We start from the raw sequence: 23,202 nt of genomic DNA on the forward strand, positions 1-23,202 counted from the left end.
AGAATTAAGAGAATTGTTGAATTGGTGAGATGAGAATGGTGGTGGATAGGGCTATTTATAGGAATTAGACATAATTCAATTGCCCAAAATACTCGAAAAACTATCTGTTATTTAATTGTTGGGAGGGGTATTTTGGTCATTGTAAAGTTACTTATAACTTTACCCAAAATGCCCCCTAAACGTTGTCATATAGCTGTTGGGGGGACATTTATGTCATTTTTTCAAGTCCACATAAGTAAAATACAGAAATACCCCCCTAATATGGTTTTTTATAGCTGTTGGGGGGGGGGGTATTTCTGTAACCTCCCCAAAAGCTAAAATTAGCCGTTGGGCACCTTTGGGAGTGGGGCCCAACGACTATATTCCCAGGTGGGCCGAGCGTGGCCCGTTACGGGCCTGACGGGCCATGCTGTGCCGGCCCGTGATGAGCCGTGCTTCGTGTCGTACCGGCCCATGAGCCTCAAACCCCCAGTCCAGCATGGCATTGACCTCTATACCAGGCCTGGCATGGTCTGTTAGCTGTTGTGCCGTAGGCGGCTTGACCCGATTTACACCTGTAACTACGCTGAAGCGTAGCTAAAGCAAAACAATCTGTGTGGCTTATCTCATATTCTCATTGAATAAGCCGATCAAGACAAATGACAGTTGAGCTGCGCCGTGGTGGGACCCGCACCTTTCAAAGTGGGGCCCATGAATTGGTTCCAGTTCCACATCCACAACCAAAACGTTAGCACAAAGGTCTGAAAAGGTTAGCAAAGTCAGCCACCTGTCTCCCCAACTATTCTACGTACAATTGCGCGCGCACGGGCGGCACGGCCTCTCTCGCCCAGCGTCGTCTATATAAAGCAGCACCAGCTGCTTCTCTGCGGAGCGGACTGCGCAAGCAACGGCGCCCAAATCGATCACCGACCAAAAATCCACGTAACTTACCTTCAACTATAAAAGTATTTTGGTCCAACAATCACATATTTTAATAATTGTTTTTCTACACTCGTTAGCCCCTACAACGCAGGGGCCACCCTAGTAGGAGAGTAATATTATTAAAAAATGTTGATATATTAATACAAATTGTTGATAGAAGAGTGTTTGTTAGTCCTTTTGTTTAGTAAAGAAAACTCAATGGCCGAGGAATCTCTCACGTAGCTTTATTTATATCCCCGTTAAAAAGTGGGAATATGAACTGAAGAAACCCCTTTGCCTAGTATTAGTTAAAATCTAATGTGGACCACTTGGAATATTCATCTCTTTGTATTACAGAAATATGGCAAAATCAGTCGAATGGGGTACCTTTTCCTATGTTCTATGTATTTGATGCTCAAAAGTTCGACAAGACTACAAGGGATTGATAATGAGTCCACTATGACAACTTATCAATTGTTATCTCAAATTTGTTTCCAAAGATATTTATGTCTTTTTGGACAAATCAAACAATAACTTTCTAACAGTACTTTCAAATCGTATTAATTAGGGTAGGGGCTACAAAGTCTCCAATATCCCATGTTGGTGATGTGGCGAAGAAATGGATTGGATGCCAGGTGACGCTGCATTACGTGTATAGCACAAAACTTTTGCTGTTTCAAGTTTCTGAGTACTCCACCGCCCCACCACCACCACCTCCAAAATTGCATAAAGGAGAAACGACGTGAAGGGAGTGAATGGGATTTGAGTTGGAAAGACATGGAACTGATTCGGCTTTGTGGTTGCGGGCGTGTAGGGGTGTCAATTGGACTGGAATCCATTCCAGTCTAATGTGAATCATTATAAATGGATCAGGTCCAATTAAATGTCTAGACTGTTTAATGTATTCAAATTCGTTTTCATTTTTACTGGTTTTAACCCAAATTTGGTCTATTGACACCATATTCTTATCTTATATCAATGGACTAGATATTGGCTTAATCCAACCCAATCCAATGTAAATCCATTAGGACGGACTAAGTCCAATCCAATTCAATAAATACTTTGGACCATTATTAAGTCTGGATTTAGTTCAATTTAATAGTCTTGTTGGTCCATCGAATCTAATTTTAGTATGGACGGGATCCAATCCAAAACCGGTCCATTGAAACCCTAACGTGTGGCCATTGGTGTTGAAAAATAAAAAAAAATGCTGGTTTTACAACAGGACAGTGATTTCTCGTAAAATGGGGTGGGTTTAGGGAGGGTTTATGAATTCTGAATACTATTCATCTCTCTAAACCTCCCAACCTATGCTCACCCCAAAACCTATAGGAGGTTGAATTTTGAGAATCCAAACCCTTCCCACACATGAAAATGCAAAACCCTCTTAATCCTACCATCCCTACATTTAAGGGTAGGGCTAGTGGCGTTCACAGGTCAGTTAGGTCTAGTTCTAGGTTATTTGGTCAACCAAATTGATTTGATCAAGTTGGGGAGTTAAATTTAAAGAATTGTAATGATATTATTAAAAAGTAAATTTTAAAAAATAAAAATTACAATACAAAAGATTTTAAACTAGGAAATATGAAAAATTTCTGACTTTCCCATATTAAAAATATAATTTTAAAATATAAAATATTAATATATCTATGGTCGAGTTGGTTTAGTTTTGGTTGGTTTACAAATGATCAAATAGAAACCGACCAAACCTTTCGGTTAGCATAAAAACTAAATTGAAACCAACCGAAATGATTAGAAAATTGATCGACTTGGGTCGGATTGGTCGGTTCCATTAGTTTGATGAACAACTCTAAGTAGGGCGGGTTGGGTTTAGAACCCACATCTAATTTCCAATTATTTCTTGTTATATTTATATAATAAATAAATTATAAAATTTTTAATATATACAATATATATATATAAGTCTAAAAATTCTCCCTTTTTAGATATTTTTTAATTTTTTAATCCATGTTATTTTCCCAAAAAAAATCTTCCTAAATTCTCTCTCTCTCTCTCTCTCTCTCTCTCCCACATGTTCCTATAACCTAAATAATCTAATATCCTAAAATTTCTCCTAAACAACCTCCCCACTATCCCCAACTTTCTCTTAAGTTATCTCTAATTTAGTGAAGAGTTTCTCTCCCAAATTATCTGTAATTCTTATTTATCTTCTCCCCCACTTTTTATCTACATCTATCTAAAGAAAGTTTGAATTAAAAAATTTAAGAATTATTTAAATATTCTAACAAAATTATATAATAACTTTAAAATTTTATTAAACATACAAAAAATAATTATAATCAATTTAATAATATTCATATTATTAATAATTATATATTTTTACAAAGTCCACCACGAAATTATGTACAAGCAATATAATTTATGATTTTATGGATTATTCAAGCTAAATGTTATTCAAATAATAAAAATATAACATTAAAAATGAAATATTATTTAAATATTTCAATAACTAAATATCTTAAGTAACAAAATATTAAAATTAATATTTTAAATCAATTAATAATATTAAATAGTTACTGAATAACTTTCAATTATAATAAACTAGCAAGGACCCGTGCGATGCATGGGATTTGTTAAGTGAAAGCTAAATAATAGAAATGTTCATTTACTAAAACACCCCATAGTTTCATGGATTTATTAAAGTCTACCCTATAGTTTGTATTTTACTAAAACACCACTTGTAATTTGCAATGGATTTAATCAATATTCCATTAGATGACAATGGAAAACGACGGTGTTGACTATAATGTTCATTTAAATAAATTTAATGAAAATAAAATAAAAATAAAAATACCATTTTTTGCCCCAAATATGACATGAGCAACCACTCTATTTGGCTATATTTGGTCAATTTTGTTTTATGTAAAAAAAATGTTAAGGGTATTTTTGAAATAAAAAATCATGGACCTAATGGCAAAACAAACACTCCTTAATGAATGGTTGTTTAAGTAACAAAGTTGTAAAATATATGGGATATTTTAGTAAAATGAAAACTATAAGGTAGGTTTAAGCAAATATGTCAAACTATATGGTGTGTTCTAGTAAATAACCCTAATAGAAACACATATGAGTATACAATTGTTTTATAATACAAAAACAATATTATTAATTTCAGTTAGGTTTATTCATCAAGTTGATGAAATCGACAAAACTATTCAACTCGACCCGAGTTAGTCAATTTTCTAGTATTTTAGGTCGGCTTTGGTTTAAAAATTTCCCAACTCAACCAAGTTGGATTAATTTCGCTTTGGGAATTTTTAAACTGACCAAAATCGAATAACCTGACCATGGATATATATTAATATTTTATATTTTAAATATAATTTTTAATATAGAAAAGTGGGCAATTTCCCATATTTCTTAGTCTAAAATATTTTATATCATAAACTTAATTTTTAATAATTACACTATAATTTTTAAGTTTAAATCGTTTGAACCAACTGACCAAACCAAAAAATCAACTCAAACCGATACAACCTGAGTGGGTCGGTTTCACAAATGGTCAGTCGATTTTAGGTGACTAACTCCTCAACATGTCCAAGTACTAAAAATACAATAAATCTTAAAAAGATATTAAATTAGTCAATAAATGGTATAATCTCTAATAAATATTAATCAATAAGTTATAACAAAAATACAATAACTACAACAAATAATTTTAAAAATTTCAATAATAGTAGTTTAATCTCCAATAATTATTGAAAACTTTTTGTTAAATAACAAAATAAAAATAAATTTATACATAATTATTGAAAATACATTTATCATAAAAACAATAGATAATTACATAAATACAATAAATATCATAATTTCGTGATATATATTATATTTACTGAAATAGAATAAATATCATAATTCTGGAAAAACAGAATTTCAATTGTTGGTACATATTTTTGTGATATATTTTGTAAAAATATAAAGTTGTAATAAATATTTTAAAGTTATTATATAATTTTGTTAGAATATTTAAATAATTCTTAATTTTTTTAATCCAAACTGTCTTTAGATAGATATAAATAAAAAATGGGGGAGAGGATAAATATGAATTAGAGATAATTTAGGAGAGAAACTCTCTACTAAATTAGAAATAATTTTGGAGATAAATAGGAATTAGAGATAATTTAGGAGAAAGTGGGGGAGGTAGTTTAGGAGAAATTTTATGTGATGAGATTATTTAGGTTATTGGGAAAGTGCATCTCATTGGTTGTTTAAAAAATGACATGGATTTAAAAAAATAAAAATTCAAAAAAAGAGAAAAATTCTAGACTTCCTTGTTTTAATATATATATATATATATTAAGATTTTAAATATTTAGTTAAATAACTAAATATTTAACATAAATAGATTTTAAATAGTTAAAATAACAAAATTATGTATTAATAGTACTATAATTTTATGGATTATTAAATTCAACAAGTAATTAATATTTTAAAATTTAAATAATGATATTATTCCAATAAATAAATAATATTGTAAATAACTAATTTCATTTATACTAATTAATAGTTCTAGAAAATAACTTTCAAAAAAATTATTGTTTATTAATAATAATTTAAAAAACGTAATCTATATTTACTATATATTTATCTATATTAAAATTAATATTTATTGCATTTCAGTAATTATTTATTGTTTTTTGTGATGAATATATTTTCAACAATTATGTTGGAATATTTCTATGCTCTTGTAATATATCTTCTGCATCTAACCAATCCTGGAAGTAGAAGCACATATCTATGCTCTCATCGTTCATGCAGCTACTTTCGTCATCCAGCACATTGGTACCTGTACTAAAATAAGACTCCGATGGAATTGTAAACACCAAAGGGGTTAGTAGATCACATGCGATGGCATCGAGAACCGGATAATTTTTCTAGTGTTCACTCCACCAGGCTAAAATATCAAAATTATTTGATACTTCAACTAAATTAGAAAAATTTGCTTGCAAATAAAAATCAAGTTCAATAAATGAACTTGTTGTAGAACTAGCATATTTCTACCTTCTACTTATTAAATAAAAAACCTTTTCTCTTCTACTATTGGGATCAAAGTTAGAAGGAGAAGAAGAAGATGATGAACAAGTTGTAGGAATATTTCCTACAACTTCAGATTCATACAAACTGTACATTTTAAATAATAAATTATTAATTTCTTCTTTTTTATTTCCTATATCAATATTCATATTTTCATTATATGTTTCAAGTAAAATATCTAAACCATCTTTCCTAATCCTAGGGTCTAATATTGTAGCTAAACAATAAAGGGGAGAAATGTTCTCCCAATATTTTTTAAATTTATTTTCCATAATTTTAACAATACATTGAAATTGTGGATTATTTCTATATTTGGCAAAAAATTCACTAATTACCATTAATTGATACGGTAAATTACAACTAGTTGGATAATAAATTCTAGATAATTCATTTGTAAGATCATAAAAATGTTTTAAAAAATCTCTTATACAAACTACCATTTCCCAGTCTTCCTCAAATATCATATCATTAAGCATTTTTAAATTATAAAAATAAAAAAAGAATTTGTTTATGAGATATACAACTTTATAACATAGCATAGGTAGAATTCCACCTATGCTTTTGGTCTAATATAAAATGTTTATATTTTAAACCATAATTTTGGCATAAATTCTTGCCCCTAGACTTTTTATATATATAATACAATTTCTAATTTTTGAAATAATATTCAAGGCATCTTCAATACATAAATTTAAGATGTGACATGCACATCCAATATGAAATAATTTACCATTTAAGCATGTTTTAATTGAGTTTTTAAAATATTTATTACAGAATCATTGTTGCTAGCATTATCAAAACTAATAGAAAATCATAAGCATGCAAAGTGTTTAAAATACTTGTAGCCATAGCTGGGCCACTAGGTGACCGTTCAAGCCTAGTAAAACCTAAAATTCTTTTATTCAAAAGCCAATTTTGATCAATGAAATGGCCAATAAGACAAATATAACTAATATTAAATTTGGATGTCCAAACATCCAAAATAATTGTAAGTTTAGAATTAAGATTTGCTAACAAAGAAATTAAATTTTGTTTATATGAATAAAAAATTTTTAAAGCATAAGTTCTTATAGCATTCCTAGAAACTTTTTTATATTGTGGGTTTACAAAACTACACAACCATTTTTCTAGCTTTGGGTCTTCAGCTAACATAATTGGTTGTTCTGCATGTACAATATACTTAGCAAGTTCTTGTCTCATTTTTTCTTGTGAATATCTAAAAGTACCAAAACTAGTCCCCCTCCCAATCTGTGTTTGGGTTGTTTCTCTCCCTTCATTTTCCTCTCGCTCATGTGTGAGCAGATGTCTGCTCAAATGACCTATACCACCTTTGCTACAATAATTAAAGTTTTTCCTACATTTGCAGCAAATAACCCTTTTCCCCTTTCCCTCAACATCCTCTACTTTGAAAACTTTCCAAACCGGGCTACTCATCTTAGAAGCTCTCATTTTTCCCCTAGTATCACTACTACCGGGGGTGAAAGTTCCACTTCCATTGATATCAAACGCATCGGCATCAGTGCTAACACTAATATTATTGTGATGCGATTGAATGCCATCTGATGTAGCGTGATTTGATTGCTCCCTGCTGGAGGATGATCTGGTTTCCAGTCGGATGGCAAGCTAGATTAATCTGCAAAATAAGACCAAAGTACGCGGGGTGGCTAGCCCGGCGAGGTCGCTCCGGTGCTTGAGTTAGTAAGTTGTTTGCGAGCTGAAATAGCTTTGAGAATGTAGAGAGCTAGAGAGCTGGAGAGTAGAGAAATCACACGTACCTTGTGCCATCGGAGTTGGAGCCTTTATATAGCTGAGTCCTCGCGCATTTTGTGGATCGGTTCCGAGATCTTCGTCACGATGAGATCCGTTTCCGCTTTAGTTGGTGGATAATGTCACCAACTGATAAGGCTTATCAATTCCGCCCGAAACGGGCCGGGGGAAGACAAGGCTTGCCGTTATGAGGCGTGATCCCGTGAGGCCCACAATCTGATGGAGAGATTTTCGGGATCGTCACATAGTGGTCCGAGTCGGTATCCCCGAGCAGATGCTCTTTAGTTCAAAAGTGGAGTGAATGTCGAAGTGCCTTGGGGCCGAGGTGATCCTATTGCGACCTTGTACTGAGGTGACCCGTGCCGAGGTGGTTGAATATCCATGCTCGATCTGTTGCAGACATGACATGACAGGCTGAGCTGTTATCTCTTAGTCAGGTCGTGTCGACGTGTCCCCTTATTACTAGGTCGGGCCAAATCATCCTTCATCAATTGCCCCCACTCCTTGAGCTAGGGGTTTCGACTCGGTGCGGGGAGTTCATGATGAGTCCAGGTGGATTTGGCACGAGGTCTAGGTGGTTCGCTGTGCAGATAAGTTGGTCGGACTTATGGACTCTGTGGACGTAAAAAATGCGCTCAACCGATTTCGTCCTCGAGTGTCGTGCAATCGGTTTTCACGAGATCCGTTGGATCGAGCAGGTCTCAACCGTTGATCGCCTCACGGTGAACTATAAATAGGGCTTGGGCCCCTCTTCCTTGCCAAAAATTGTGATTGAGCTCTCTTGAGGTCGCATCGGAATCCTTTAGCTCGCTTCTTCCTCCTTTGTGTTCTGAGGTCATTTTATTTTTTGGTGAGCTTGTCTTTTCTTAGTTTGTTTTCCTTTCTTGTTCCTATTTCAAAATGTCTAGTGCTAGCATAGATAGGCTCCTTGGTGATTCTAGTGAGCTCGAGGGTGTCGAGGTGCAGCCCTCGTTTCCCGCTAGCATGGTCTGCTCCTCGCTAGGTAGTTCTCCCCTTCGCTCTTTAGATGAAACCTTTTTACCTGAAGTTGGGCCATCTCGGCCAAAGGAGCCCGAAGCTCGGGAGGAGGGACCGACCTCTAGAGGGGAGGTCCCATCTTCTTCTCAGGGTCGGGATCCGGATGACTTTGGGCCTTCTACTATGACCTCGGACAAGTTGTTGTCCTTGGTATCTCGTTACCGTCTCCCTGATAGCCTAGTTTTTAGCATTCCTTTAGGTTAGTACCCTTGGGTTCACGATCACCATGAGCTTGCGGTTTTCGAAGAGCAGCTCGTAGCCGGGCTGCGCTTCCTGCTCCATCCATTTTTTATAGAAATAATCAAGTTTTTTGACATCACCATCGACCAACTACACCTGAACTCTATCCGGACCATAGTAGGTACCATCTCCGTGTTCCACGAATACAACCAACCTCTGTCCTTATACGTCTTTAGTTCAATATGCTTGATCAAAAAGAACTCCGCTTGTTTGCACGGGGACATCGACAAAGTTACTACATCTCTCCTCGGCTTGGGTTTAAAATCCTGTTCGATAGCTCGGACAAAGTACTGGCCTGAAAGAGAAGATACTTTTTTGTTCGGAATCTTGAGGGATGGCCCTTCCTGACTCACTGAAGGGTGGCTATCAAAGATCCTGGAGTAAGCTTAGACACGGAGATTAGGGCGGTTGTTAACTCCTGGAGGGACCTCGGCCTAGAGATGAGAGATTTCTTGGTTGAGGAGAAGCTTGTGCGAGCTAGGCTAAGCCCTCCTGGTAGGTCTTCACCTTGGTACTTATTTACTTTAAATTTTCTTTAGTTCGTGACTAACCTTTTCTTTTCCTCTTGCAGTAGCCATGCCGGTGGTCGACGCTGAGAACCTTCTCAAGAGCTCCCAGAAAGGGAAGAATGGGACGACTTCAAAGAAGTCTTGCCGGGAGGCCGGTCCTTCTGCCCCTATTCCACCCGAGGTCGCTGTGCCGAAGCCGATCTCTACCGAGCTCCCAGAGGAGGAGGTTCGTCCTCACCCTTCCATTGTGGACTTGGACGAAGACCAGGATGAAGGCGTTCTGCCTCATGAACCAGAGAGCACTTCCGTGCCCGAGTCTCAGCTCCCGAAGGAAAGTATAATGACCCCTCGGCTCGGGCTGCTCAAGAGTAAGGACACCGTTTTTCCTGTTGAGGTCGTGGAGTGGGCTGACATGCCTACGAGTCAGCTCAGAGGTCGGGCTGCCAGATATTGCATGGTGGTGTGTATTCTTACTTTACACTTCATTTCCTTGTCTGCTTTTTAAATGTACTTACCTCTGCTTCCTTTGCTAGGTGAACTCCGCCATTCACTCATTGGTCTACCAGTTTGAGATCTGCTTGAAGCAAGCTTGGGAAGCTGAAGAAAAGGCACGAAAACTTTACCGCGAGCTGGACATAGCTTGGGGTGAGGTTCTTCGGGCTAAGAAGGGAGCTTGGAGTCAACAGGAGCTGATCATGGCACTGATTGAGGAGAAGGGGAAGCTTCAACATGAGAACGAGAACCTTGAAGCGATGATCCGAGAGCGCACCGAGATCTTTGAGACTGCCATACAAGAGGAGCGAGCTGAATAGAAAGAGTGCGCAATCGAAAGCTTTAAGGAGTCTCCAGAGTTCCACGACCTCCAGGTTGAGTATGGATCGAGCTCTTACTGTTTCGATTTCAAGTTGTGTAAATATCTGATGTGGCAGAAGTTTCCCGAATTGGACCTCAGAGTCATTTCTATGTCTGACCTTACTCCCGAGGTGGCGAAGGCGGCGAACAAAGAGCCCAGCTCCTCCGAAGAGGAAAGCGATGATGAAGTCCTAGAGGCGGGCCCATCAGGTCAAAAGGGTGCGAAGGAGGATCATGTGGAGACTGACCTGCCTGGCAGTCCGAATGCATAATTTTTGCCTCTTCTCTTGGACCCTTATGATGTATACCCTGGGCCTCCGAGCTCGGTTTATAGTGAAAGTTTTTCCTTTGTACTCAAAATTTTTACGTCAATGAAATATAAACATTTTGACATCTTTGTGCAAAATTTTCTAAGTATGAGCAACTCTCGAATTGGCGAACTAAACCAAATAGGAGTAGGGATATCGAAGAAATTTTTTCCAAGTGTTGGTTACCCCGAAGTGTCGAGTTAACGAGCTGGAGTCCGAGTTGGGGTAACTTATCTTTATTGTATGCTGAGGTGGGCGGACATCGTAGGGTATATACCCGACCTGTCTACGCACAGGCAATTGCTTAGGTGTTGGTTGTCCCTTAGGGTCGTGCCATCGGTCTTGACATCGAATGGGATCAACCTAGTGTTGTATGCCGAGGTGGGCTAGACAACGTAGGGTTTATACCCGAATTGTCTATACCTTAGGTGTGAGGGCTGATTTGCCTAAGCCGAAGAGGCGAATAGGACTTATTCGCCCATGCCGAAGAGGCGACTGGGACTTATCCGCCCATGCCGAAGAGGTGACTGGGACTTATTGTTGTGTCGAGGTCTTATACCAACTCGGCATCATGGCCCTTAGGCTTATGGGAGTGACTCACAGTCCTCTCTCTAGTTCGACGATCACAAGTAGTATCTTCTCAGGTTGCCGATCTTCCACGTTCGAGGTACTTGTTTCTCTTCCAAGGTCTTGAGCTCATACGTACCTTCCCTGAATACCCGTCTCTTCCAAGGTCGGCGACCTGCTCTACCCTTTGGGCCACATTGCAATTTGCAGGGAGGGTCCCGTGAAGTAGATAATTCACGAGTGGATCAATCTAGCTTGGCTCTACTTGTGCTACAGGAGCGACCTCTCCTGCTGCCCCGAGAATGCTAGGCCGAGGTAGGTCCTCTATGTACACGGTCCACATGGTGTTGCTGCTTGTGCTGGATAACCGGGACAAAGCGTCGGCATCAGCATTCTTGGATCTTGGGATTTGCCTGATGAAATAAGATATGAAGCCGTGCAGAACCTCTCTAACCTTAGCCAAATAAGCAGCCATGGTGGGGTCGCGGGCTTCATACTCGCCGCTGACTTGATTAACCATGAGCTGGGAGTCATTGCATATGATGAGGTGCTTAGCCTTCACTTCCTTTGCGAGAGTGAGTCTGGCAAGTAATGCCTTGTAGTCTACTTCGTTGTTGGATGCTGCGAACCCAAACCCGAGTGCGTATTCAAGCTTCACCCCGCTTGGACCGTACAGAATTATGCCCACACCGCTTCCTTGTTGGTTGGACAAGCTGTCAACGTGGAGGATCCAGGGCTCCTCGTCCCAGGTCGGACCTGCTCTAACTGGGACTGGTGTCGCACTAGTTAAAGTTTCCTCCATGTACTCGAGCTTGTTAAGCTTGGGGGTTGTGGTGCTGAACGTACATTCTACCATGAAATTAGCTAAGTCTTTGGCCTTAATTGTCGTCCTAGGTTCATACCGAATGTCGTACTCACTGAATTCAATAGCCAATTTCGTCAATCTGCCGGACACCTCGGGCTTGAGCAGGATTTGTCTCAGAGGTTTGTTGGTGAGGACAATGATGGTGTGTGCTTGGAAGTATGGACGAACCTTTCGAGCTGCTATGACTTGCACGTACGCCAGTTTCTCGATCTCCGGATACCTTGTTTCAACATCTTGCAATACCTTGCTAACATAGTAGATGGGTTGTTGGACCCAATCTACTTCTTTTATCAGTACCGAGCTGACCACCTTGTCACTTGAAGACTTTACTCTTCTTTATGGCCTTAAAGAAAGGCATGCAACGATCTGTCGACTTAGACATAAAATGGCTCAGAGCGGCTATCCTGCCATTCAGCCTCTGAGCTTCTTTTAGTTTGCGGGGTGGTCTCATATCTAAGATGACCTTTATCTTCTCCCGGTTGGCTTCGATGCTATGTAGCCCAAGAATTTACCCGAGGTGATCCCGAAGACACACTTGTTAGGATTTAACTTCATGCTGTACTTTCGTAAAATTTCAAAAACATTTTGCAAATCATTTAATAAAAATTTTGAAAATTGGGTCTTAACGACCATATCATCTAAATAGCCTTCAACTTTATTGCCGATTAACGGCTCAAAAATCCTATTTACAAGTCTTTGAAAGGTTGCCCCGACATTTTTTAGTTTGAAGGGCATAACCTTATAGAAGTACAATCCAAGCTCGGTTACAAAGGCCGTCTTTTCTTCATTGGCGGGGTCCATCCTGATTTGGTTGTAACCAGAGTATACGTCCAAAAAGCTTATCAACTCATGCCTTGAAGTCGCGTCCACTAGGCGGTCGATCTTGGGCAGCGGAAAGCAGTCCTTTGAGTAGGCTCTATTCAAATCGATAAAATCGACGCACATGCGCCGTTTACCGTTGGCCTTTTTCACTAGAACTGGGTTAGCCACCCAGCTCGGGTAATGGACTTCTCTGATGAAGTCTGCCGCTAAGAGCTTCCCGACCTCTTCATTGACTATCCTCCAACGTTTCGGGGCGAGGTTGTGCTTTTTCTGTCTAACTGGCCTAACTAAGGGATTGGTGTTTAACTTATGAATTAATATTTTAGAGTATATTCTAGGCATTTCTACCGCAGACCAAGCAAATACCTCTAAATTTTTAAGTAAAAAACTTACCAGCTGAGAGCGAAGTGGTTCCTCGATCGAAGCGCCAATTTGGAGGGTCTTAGCTGGATCATCTTTTGGGACTGAGATGTGAACCGTCTCCTCTGTTGGTGTAGCTCGCTCCTTGGCATACTCCATAGGTCACTTGAGCTCGATGTCAACCGCTAACTTGGCTTTCCCCTTGAGGGTGACGACGTAGCATTTGTGAGATTCGAGCTGGTCGCCTCGCACAACCCCTACTTCATAGTCCGTAGGGAACTTCATTGCCAAATAGTAGGTGGATACTACCACACGTAGTGCGTGCGTAATGGGCTGACCTACTATGGCATTGTACGGGGAGGGAGTTGCGACCACTAAGAACGTGTGCTCGAACCTTACAATATTTGGCCACGTGCCAACCTCTACGGGTACTGAGACTCGCCCTAGAGGTATGACTTCCTCGCCGTTGAAGCCTACTAGGGGGGTATCCGTTGGCTCAAGGTCGCTTTCCTAGAGCTGGAGCTTGTCGAAGACGTCCTTGAACAGAATGTCAGCCGAGCTACTTGAGTCCACTAGGACGTGCTTGACTTTGGGGATATTGGATCCCGCGCGTCATCATGAGGATATTGGATCCCGCGCGCATCATCCTCCGTGAAGTAGATAGGGTCTTCAAGTCTGGGTCGCTTCAGCGGGTTTTGCTCCTCGTTTTGTAATTCGCAAACTAAAGTTCGACCTGCTGTCGAAGTGCAGCCCGCGATGATGGACCCACCAGTAATCATATTGATTACTCCGCGGATTGGCCGTTCTTCGGGCAACTACCGTGGCAGCTGCTCACTCTGTCTGCTGCTGGACTCAGGAGCATTTCTTCTCTGGTCCCCCTACCGGTCGGTTTTCCGATCTACTTGGTTTTTTTCTTCTCTTTGTATAAAATTTTTCAGATACCCGCGACGGATGAGCTCTTCGATCTCGTCGCCGAGGTTCCTACAGTTCTCTGTACTATGTCCGTGGTCTTTGTGAAAGTGATAGTAAACGTTCCTGTTCCTGGTGGCGGGATCTCTTCTCAACCAAGGTGGCCACTTGACATAAGAGGAGTCTTTGATTGCCATCAGGATTTCTCCTCGCTTCGCGTTGAGGGGTGTATAGCTCGTTCTTTCAACAGGGGGAGTTCGGGAATGCCGACCTGATTTGCGAGATAGTGAAGGAGATCGGCTTCCAGACTTGTTTCCCCCTGGTCGGGGACTTGCTCTTCCTTCGTTTATTCCTGTCATTACCTGGGTTGTCACCTCCTCTTTTTCTCTTTTCTGCTGGATTATCGGTCCTCTGATTCATCTCTTCCTCGGTCCCGATGAACTTATTGGCGAGCTTGAGGAATTCTGTGATGTCTTTCGGCTTGTTGGCCACCACATGCCATTTGAGCTCCCTGTGAGTTATGCCCTTCTTTGCTTCCGTGAGCCTCACTGCTGGGTCTAGGTCGGGGATCTACAGGCAGGTGTCATTGAAGCGCTTGATGTAACTTCTGATGGACTCCCCTTCTCTTTGAACTACATTGAGGAGACTTTCTTGGGATCTCGAACACTTCTTGCTGGTGATGAAGTGTGAGGTGAACAACTCCACGAACTGTGCCCAACTCTTGATTGTTCCTGGCACGAGGTTCCTGTACCATGCGCGAGCTACTCCTTTGAATGTGGTAGAGAAAGCCACACACTTGCAGGACTCGTCAGCCCCAGCTAGGTGCATCTGGGACTGAAAAGAGTCTACATGATCGTTAGTATCTAAAGATTCATCTTACTTGTCGAGGGGAGGCATTTTGAAGTCTTTGGGCATCGGGGTCGCCAACAGCTCAGAGGACAGAGGGGACGACCTGGAGAGGAGAGGAGCGGTCTTTGTGGCTACTGAGCTTGCCTCTTCTTTACCTTTAATCTGTTTTTGCTAGTTTGGCCTCGTGAGCTGGCTGTTCTGAGCTGAAGTTTGGTGTGCCTTGCGACGCCTTCGTTGGCTCTACACTGGTGCTGCTAACCTCTGTGTGGTCTGGTACTGTTCTGCCGCGAGGTAGCTCTTGGTTCCCTGGATGTTAAGGCTGACTACCATGGATGGAAGGGCCTTGCCTTGAGTTCGCGGTCAGAACCCCGAACCGGTTACTTGCGAGCGAACCACCTTCTTGATGTGAACGCCGAGGAAGAATGGCTCTAGCAGGCTAAGTGTCTCCGGACCTGTTTCCAAGGTTGTCTTGCGAAGCAGTCGGAGTGATGTGTCTGTCTCTCCTCGCACGAGGTGAGACCTGGCTCTTAAGAGGGACTGGGACCTGAGAAGTCTCCTTGCCTCGATGGTGAGGTCGAGTGATGTCTTGCACGCGAGGTCAGTTCTGCTGAGTTGCTGGGTGCCGGGGTAGAACCGGCTGCTAGCTTTGTGGCAGTGGAGGGAACTACAGCTGGTAGAATTGGTAGAACATCTGTTGCTGGTATTGCTGGAATTGTTGGACTTGTTGCATTTGGACTGGAATGGCCCGCACGCAGTGTACCAGGTCGTCGAACTGGGATTGCCCGACTCCCAGGGGAACCATATACGGTTCAGTGAAGGTTGCGCCAACTACAGGAGGGAGTGGTGCGTTTACCTGCGTAGTAGCTTGTTGCATGGTCAGTGTTGGGACCCCATCTGCAGTGAGCGGTATGGTGAACTGACCAATGCGGACTGATGGAAACTGAGGTTGCCCCCCAGAGACGTTCATTTCAGTGCTCTGTCTGGTATGACTAGAAGATGCCATTGATTTCAAATGAGTTGTTGATTGTGGAGAAGGCTTTTTGTAGCGATTCCCATAGACAGCGCCAATTGATGTAGCGCGATCTGATTGCTCCCTGCTGGAGGATGATCTGGCTTCCAGTTGGACGACGAGCTAGATGAATTTGCAAAATAAGACCAGACAACCCGGGGTGGCTAGCCCAGCAAGGTCGCTCTGATGCTTAAGTTAGTAAGCTGTTTGCGAACTGAAATAACTTTGAGAATGTAGAGAGCTAGAGAGCTAGAGAGCAGAGAACTCATGCATACCTTGTGCCATCGGAGTTGGAGCCTTTATATAGCTGAGTCCTCGCGGGTTTTGTGGATCGGTTCCGGGATCTTTGTCACGATGGGATCCGTTTCCACTTTAGTTGGAGGATAATGTGACCAACTGATAAGGCTTATCAATTCCGCCCGAACTGGGTGGGGGGAAGATAAGGCTTGCCATTATGAGGCATGATCCCGTGTGGCCCGAAATCTAATGGAGAGATTTCCGGGATCGTCACGTAGTGGTCCGGTCAGTATCCCCGAGCTGATGCTCTTTAGTTCCGAACTGGAGTGAATGTCAAAGTGCTTTGGGGCCGAGGTGATCCTGTTGCGACCTTGTACCGAGGTGACCCGTGCTGAGGTGGTTGAATATCCGAGCTCGATCTGTTGCGGACTTGGCATGTCAGGCTGAGCTGTTATCTCTTAGTCAGATCGTGTCCACCTGTCCCCTTATTACTAGGTCATGCCAAACCACCCTTCATCATCATCCATGGTGAACATGTTGGGCAATCGGTTTTGAGAAGGAGCGGCCATTTTTTTTTAATTTTGAAAAGATAAAAATTAATCTAATTCGACTTACCCGGATTGCCAGTTCAAAATCCCAACTTGATTTCAACGGTTGAAGCGTTTCAATGTCTAAGCCTCCCGAATTGAGATACTTGAGTTGGTTGAGCAAGCCTTCTTCTTGTTGAAAATCGAAACTTCGATAAAGTTGAGACTTGAGAATTGGAGAATGCAGAATCAGAATTTCTCAGATTGCACATAATTGAGAATATGAGTATGAGAGAGGGAGAGAGAGGGAGAGGGAGGGAGAGAGAGAGAGAGAGAGAGAGAGAGAGAGAGAGAGAGAGAGAGAATTAAGAGAATTGTTGAATTGGTGTGATGAAATGGTGGTGGATAGGGCTATTTATAGGAATTGGACATAATTCAATTGCCCAAAATACCCAAAAAACTATTTTTTATTTAGTTGTTGGGAGGGGTATTTTGGTCGTTGTAAAGTTATCACTTTACCCAAAATGCCCCCCTAAACTAGTTGTTATATAGCTGTTGGGGGGCATTTATATCATTTTCTCAAGCCTCCATAAGTAAAATACAGAAATACCCCCTTAATATGGCTTTTTATAGGTGTTGGGGGGGTATTTCTGTAACCCCCCCCAAAAGCTAAAACTAGTCATTGGACTCCTTTGAGAGGGGGCCCAACGGTTATATTCCAAGGCGGGCTTAGCGTGGCCCATTACGGGCCTGGCGGGGCATGCTTTGCCGGCCTATGGTGGGCCATACTTTGTGCCATACCCACCCATGGGCCTCGAACCCCCAGCCCAACACGGCATGGACCTCTATGTCGGGCCTGACACGGCCCATTAGCTGTTTTGAGGTGCCGGGCCGTGCGCGATCCGGCCCGATTTACACCTCTATCTACGCTGAAGCGTAGGCTGAAGCAAAACATCCAGTAATGTGTGGCTCATCTCATATTCTCATTGAATAAGCCGGCCAGGACCAATGACAGTTGAGCTGCGCCGTGGTGGGACCCGCACCTTTAAAAGTGGGGCCCTTGAATTGGTTCCAGTTCCACATCCACAACCAAAACGTTAGCACAAAAGTCTGAAAAGGTTAGCAAAGTCAGCCGCCTGTCTCCCCATCTATTCTTCGTACAATTGCGCGCGCACGGGCGGCACGGCCTCTCTCGCCCAGCTTCGTCTATATAAAGCAGCACCAGCAGGGTGCTTCTCTGCGGAGCGGACTGCGCAAGCAACGGCGCCCAAATCGATCACCGACCAAAAACCCATACAACCCTTCCTTCTTACCACTTATGCTATACCAATTAAGACCAAGTTAACTGCTATGGATGACATGCAATCTCAAACCCAGGTCGACGTAGTGATCGATGAATCCATTATTAACATCCCAGCACATCGACATCGAGAAATTGGCACCAAGAGATCCTCATCGCCGGTCCTAGCTAGATTTCATGCTGGCTATTTCAGGATCAGCCTCTCTTTCTGTGGACAGGCCTTGCTGTGGAAGACGATAGCCGAGCCCACCGGCGCCTCGTTTGCCCCAAGGAGACTACTAAGCATGTTCCCTTCGAAGGCCTTCGCCCTTCTCTGGTCTATCGCCCTTTTCATACTTGTCACACTCTCTCTTCTCTACATACTTCGATGCTTCTTTTACTTTCGTATGGTGAAGGCTGAGTTCTTGCACCATGTAGGCGTCAACTATCTCTTCGCTCCGTGGATCTCATGGCTCCTCTTGCTGCAATCTGCTCCTTTCTTAGCTCCAAAAACCTTTCCCTATATGGTGCTTTGGTGGGTTTTCATAATCCCCGTGGTGGCGCTCGACGTGAAGATCTATGGCCAATGGTTTACAAAAGGGAAGCGGTTCTTATCGACGGTGGCGAACCCGACTAGTCAGTTGTCGGTCATCGGGAACTTGGTGGGGGCCAGAGCCGCGGCTGAGATGGGATGGAAAGAGAGCGCAATGTGTATGTTCTCATTGGGAATGGCACATTATCTTGTGCTCTTCGTGACACTTTATCAGAGGTTTTCGGGGAGCGATCGCCTTCCGGCGATGCTTAGGCCCGTCTTCTTCTTGTTCTTCGCAGCGCCGAGCATGGCTAGCTTGGCCTGGGACTCCATTTCCGGAAACTTCGACACCCCATCCAAGATGCTCTTCTTCTTGTCGCTCTTCCTATTCACATCTCTGGTAATTAATTTATTTAATTCAACGCATTAAAATTATGTTAACAAACAGGTGATTAAGATTGAAAGTGACCATATTTGGAGTATTTAAGTAAGGATTGAGACCCAAAACCCTTGAAAGAAAAAAAAAAAAATGAAAAAAGAATTGGGTTGGTCCCTCAAACCCATCGACATTTACGCAACTCTCTGACTTGGAAAGGAGGAGACGATGCATGAATTCTTGTGAAGGTGATCAGGCCGACGACATCGAAGTCGGTTTTGGTGGTACCATGTTGATGGATACAGCACGTGCGGTCTACCAATTGACAGTCGGTGATTTTTCTGTTTTTTTATTTATTTTTTCTCTGTCTCTGTCATCTGTGTTGAAGTTGAACAAGTAAATGATGAAGGGAACGACTGAGCGAGGTAGTAGGTACACTATCCATGAATCAATGTTCTGTCGGTATTCTCGGCATTACTTAGAGAAGATGCTTTAGAACCCAGAAGCAAAACTAAAAAAAAAAAAGAATAGGCCTTATAATTTATAATTTGGATTTTGAAGTTAAAAAACAACAAACAACGGTGAATGAAGAGATTCTAATGTTTTTCTACGATCATTCTGTTCTCCATTTGAAAACAGATATTCAGGCCAACCTTGTTCAAGAAATCGATGAAGAGATTCAATGTTGCATGGTGGGCTTATTCTTTCCCATTGACATCGCTGGCACTTGCTTCGTCGGAGTACGCGGAGGAGGTGAATGGTGAGATAGCCCACGGGCTGATGCTGGTGTTATCGTCTCTCTCGGTACTGGTTTCCCTGGCTCTTACAGCTTTCACTGCTCTCCACACTAGTATGCTCTTGCCAGACAACGATCCCATCTTCCTGAGCGCTCCCAACAACTTACAGTCTTCAGCCAGCAAAGGAAAATAACCATTTACAACTCCACCTCATCACAGTGTGTTTTGATTGACTATTTGAATAAGAATTTTGTATATCGCTGTTCGTTGTTGATTGTAATCCCCACCAACTGATCTTTTCTACTTTGACCCGGCATTATGACTACTGATATCGTCGGAACTATTGATGTAAATATGTAGTTCTCATTGACGTAAATTAATGAGTATAAACTCCACTTTTCTTCATGAATGAGAGTCTTCATGACGTAAATTAACCACAATCACAAGTTGTATTTTTCTTTGATTTTTCTATTTTCTTTAAACCGAGGGTTTTAAAAATCAGACCGGATATGGAAGTGTTTGGCCACTGGTTTCCGGGTCAAACGGTCTGAGAGTCCGATTTGAAAGGATGGTTCGTTCTGATTTTAAAAAATAAAATAAAATTAAAAAATGTCAAAAACCATTATCAGGAAGTGACCGCTTGGGTCAATGGGTCAATGAGCAAATCAACAGATTTTGGCCCAGAATTGGTTTTAGGGAGAAATGGAACCACTTACATGAATGGTTTTCGAGTAAACCGGTCCTATCATCCAATCTAATCCGATTTTCAAAATCATGCCTTAAACCACAGATATCGGCTTCAGTAACTGCAAATCCTGTTCCGGGTCAACAGTGTTCGAACAGCCTTTACAGCCTTGCATTGGGAGCATCTCCTTACTTCTGGCCATTTGTTTCCGGGTCAGCGGTTCGACTGTTCAGGTCAAACGGTTTGAACATCTTACCCATTAGATTGGAATATTAGGGTAAGATGCATACTGTATAAGAGAAAATAAGGTTTGAATGAGAGATTTGAGAAAATTGTCGGCTGAAAGAAGAAGAAGAAGAAGAAGAAGAAGAAGAAGAAGAAGAAGAAGAAGAAGAACAAGAAGAAGAGAAGGACTTGCAGGTTGCAGCGGCGACAACGATACCCATTAGATTGGAATATTAGGGTAAGATGCATACTGTATAAGAGAAAATAAGGTTTGAATGAGAGATTTGAGAAAATTGTCGGCTGAAAGAAGAAGAAGAAGAAGAAGAAGAAGAAGAAGAAGAAGAGAAGGACTTGCAGGTTGTAGCGGCGACAACGATGACAACTTACAGCGGCAACAGTGATTGCAACTGCGACGATGATGGCAAACTATGTACAACCGCAACAACATTGGCTATGGTGGCAAACTGGCAATGAAAGTAGATCTGGGGTTTCTCATTCTCAGATCTCACTCTCGCTCACTATCTCACACATCTCAGATCTCTCTCACTGTCTTGCGTGAGAGAGATATATCTGAGATTTCTCAGTCTAAGATATGAGATTTTTTAGTTTCAGATATGAGATTTCTCAATTTTTAAAACCTTGCCGCAAAGCGTTCTCCGGGTTGAACGATTCAACGGTCAAACCATCCAGATCAATGGTTTGTTGACTAATTCAACGGTTTTTTTACCAAATACCAGGTTTGGGGTAAAACAGAACAGATCGCTTGAACGGTTTTCGGTCCGAACGATTTGATCATCCGGGTCAACGATAGTTCAAAAACATTGATTTCCATTGTAATGGTGATCTTTAATGGTTAATTCCCAATGCTTAACAAAGAGAAAAAGAAAATATTCCAAGCCATGGACTCCATCTAGGAGTGCTCATGGTTCGGTTAACCGAACCATGGGGCATTTTTTGTAACCAAACCGGTAGTATCGATTTTTGGAAAACCGATAACCGAAACCAAACTGAAACCTATCGGTTAACTGGTTGACTGGTTCAGTTCATCGTTTTTTTGTTTTTTTAATTTTTACAATATATTATAAAGATATTGATGGAGGATGATTTGACCCAACCTACGAAATGGTGGCACGTGGATCTGACTCAGCACGAAAAACAACTCAACATCGTGGCCTAATACGGCTAATTAACAAGCCCATAAAGCAGCTCTCTACTTAGCACCCATGGCTTCTTCAAGTAATGCCGGATGTAGCATGGAGATGGACATCACCGGGGAACAACCCCAGGTCCCCGTGGTCTGTATTGTGCAATTCACCATTCCCCTTTCGGTGGACGGAGTCCCTAGCCTAAACATACCACGAGCAGCGCCGCCTGTGAGTGTTCCCCTTCCCCCCTCTGTTGAGACAGCCTTTACGAACCGACTGTTGTCCCTCCGACGACAAGCCAGAGCCAACTTGACAATCTGGTGCAGTCCATGCGGGCCATGCAAGCCCAGATGCAACAGTTTCAGCAGTTCCAGCTCTACCAGCAGCAAGTGCTGCACAAGTCTCTCAGTATCACTATTAGTAGCAATTCCCTAAGCTGCCTCAGCTTCAACCTCAGCTCCCTCCCCGGCACCCAGCCTCACGGCAAGCTAGGTCTCGCCGCCAGGATGAACGCCCTTCTCGCCAAGGAGAGGCTTCTAAGATCCAAGCCTCCTCTTGAGGCAGAAAAGAAAGACCAGCCACTCCGATCTCGCCGTGGGCAGTCAGGTCGGGAGAACCCCAGCTTGCCAGGTCTACGTCACCTTGGCAATCAAAGTTCGAAACCCCGCTTCTGGAGAACCGGTTCGAGATCCTGACTGCAGACTCCAAGCAGGATCCCTCTGTCCACAGCCATCACTAGCGGCCCGAGCTACTTCCTACACAAACCATTCCTGACAGCACGGAGGTGAGCAGCACCAATGCGGAACCCGCAAAGAAGCAGAGACGTTATCGCCGAGCTCGCAGATCTACCACCCACAACCTGCCCGAGCTCGGAGGCAGGGAAGAGGTAAGCTCGGGTGAAGTTAAAGCTCCCCTTCTTTCAATTCTTTCCCCCCTGTCTCCCGAGCTCCTGGTTGTTCCAATGCCTAAGGACTTCAAGCTCCCCCCTCTCGACAAGTATGATGGGTCGTTCGACCCAAATGATCATGTAGACGCTTTCTAGTCGCAGATGCACCTGGCGAGGGTTAGTGAGTCTTGCATGTGCGTGGCTTTCTCCACCACTTTTCGAGGAGCGACCCGCACATGGTACTGAAACCTTGCACCCGGATCTATAAGAAGTTGGGCACAGTTCGCGCAAGCCTTCACATCCCATTTCGTCACCAGCAAGCGGTGCCCGCGAACTGAGGAAAGCCTTCTCAGCATAGTCCAGAGAGAGGGAGAGTCCATCCGGGGCTATATCAAGCGGTTCAATGATGTATGCATGCAGATACCACGCCTGGACCCCGCAGTGCGCCTTGCAACAGCTAAGTAGGGCGTGACGCACAAAGAATTCAAGTGGCACATGGTAGTGAACCAGCCGGCGACCATAA

At 42.3% G+C, this 23,202-nt stretch overlaps 1 protein-coding gene across 1 annotated transcript; it reads left to right on the forward strand.

The window, feature by feature from the left end:
* The first annotated feature begins 17,959 nt into the window (after positions 1 to 17,959).
* On the forward strand, positions 17,960 to 20,147 carry LOC104594041 (S-type anion channel SLAH1-like). Its single transcript, XM_010254155.3, has 2 exons — positions 17,960 to 19,025; positions 19,641 to 20,147. Exons 1-2 carry the CDS (start codon positions 18,165 to 18,167, stop codon positions 19,929 to 19,931), a joined length of 1,152 nt encoding a protein of 383 aa, XP_010252457.1. The 5' UTR covers positions 17,960 to 18,164; the 3' UTR covers positions 19,932 to 20,147.
* The last annotated feature ends 3,055 nt before the right edge of the window (positions 20,148 to 23,202 follow it).

This window comes from Nelumbo nucifera, chromosome 1, assembly GCF_055504915.1.
Source record: "Nelumbo nucifera cultivar China Antique chromosome 1, China Antique-T2T, whole genome shotgun sequence".
In the NCBI taxonomy this organism is placed as follows: domain Eukaryota; kingdom Viridiplantae; phylum Streptophyta; class Magnoliopsida; order Proteales; family Nelumbonaceae; genus Nelumbo; species Nelumbo nucifera.

What these genes read in the sequence shown, in the direction of transcription:
- LOC104594041 (XM_010254155.3), top strand. Translation starts at nt 18,165, where the DNA reads ATGGATGACATGCAATCTCAAACCCAGGTCGACGTAGTGATCGATGAA. An exon ending in TCTTCCTATTCACATCTCTG is followed by an intron (nt 19,026 to 19,640) that starts GTAATTAATTTA and finishes ATTTGAAAACAG; the next exon opens with ATATTCAGGCCAACCTTGTT.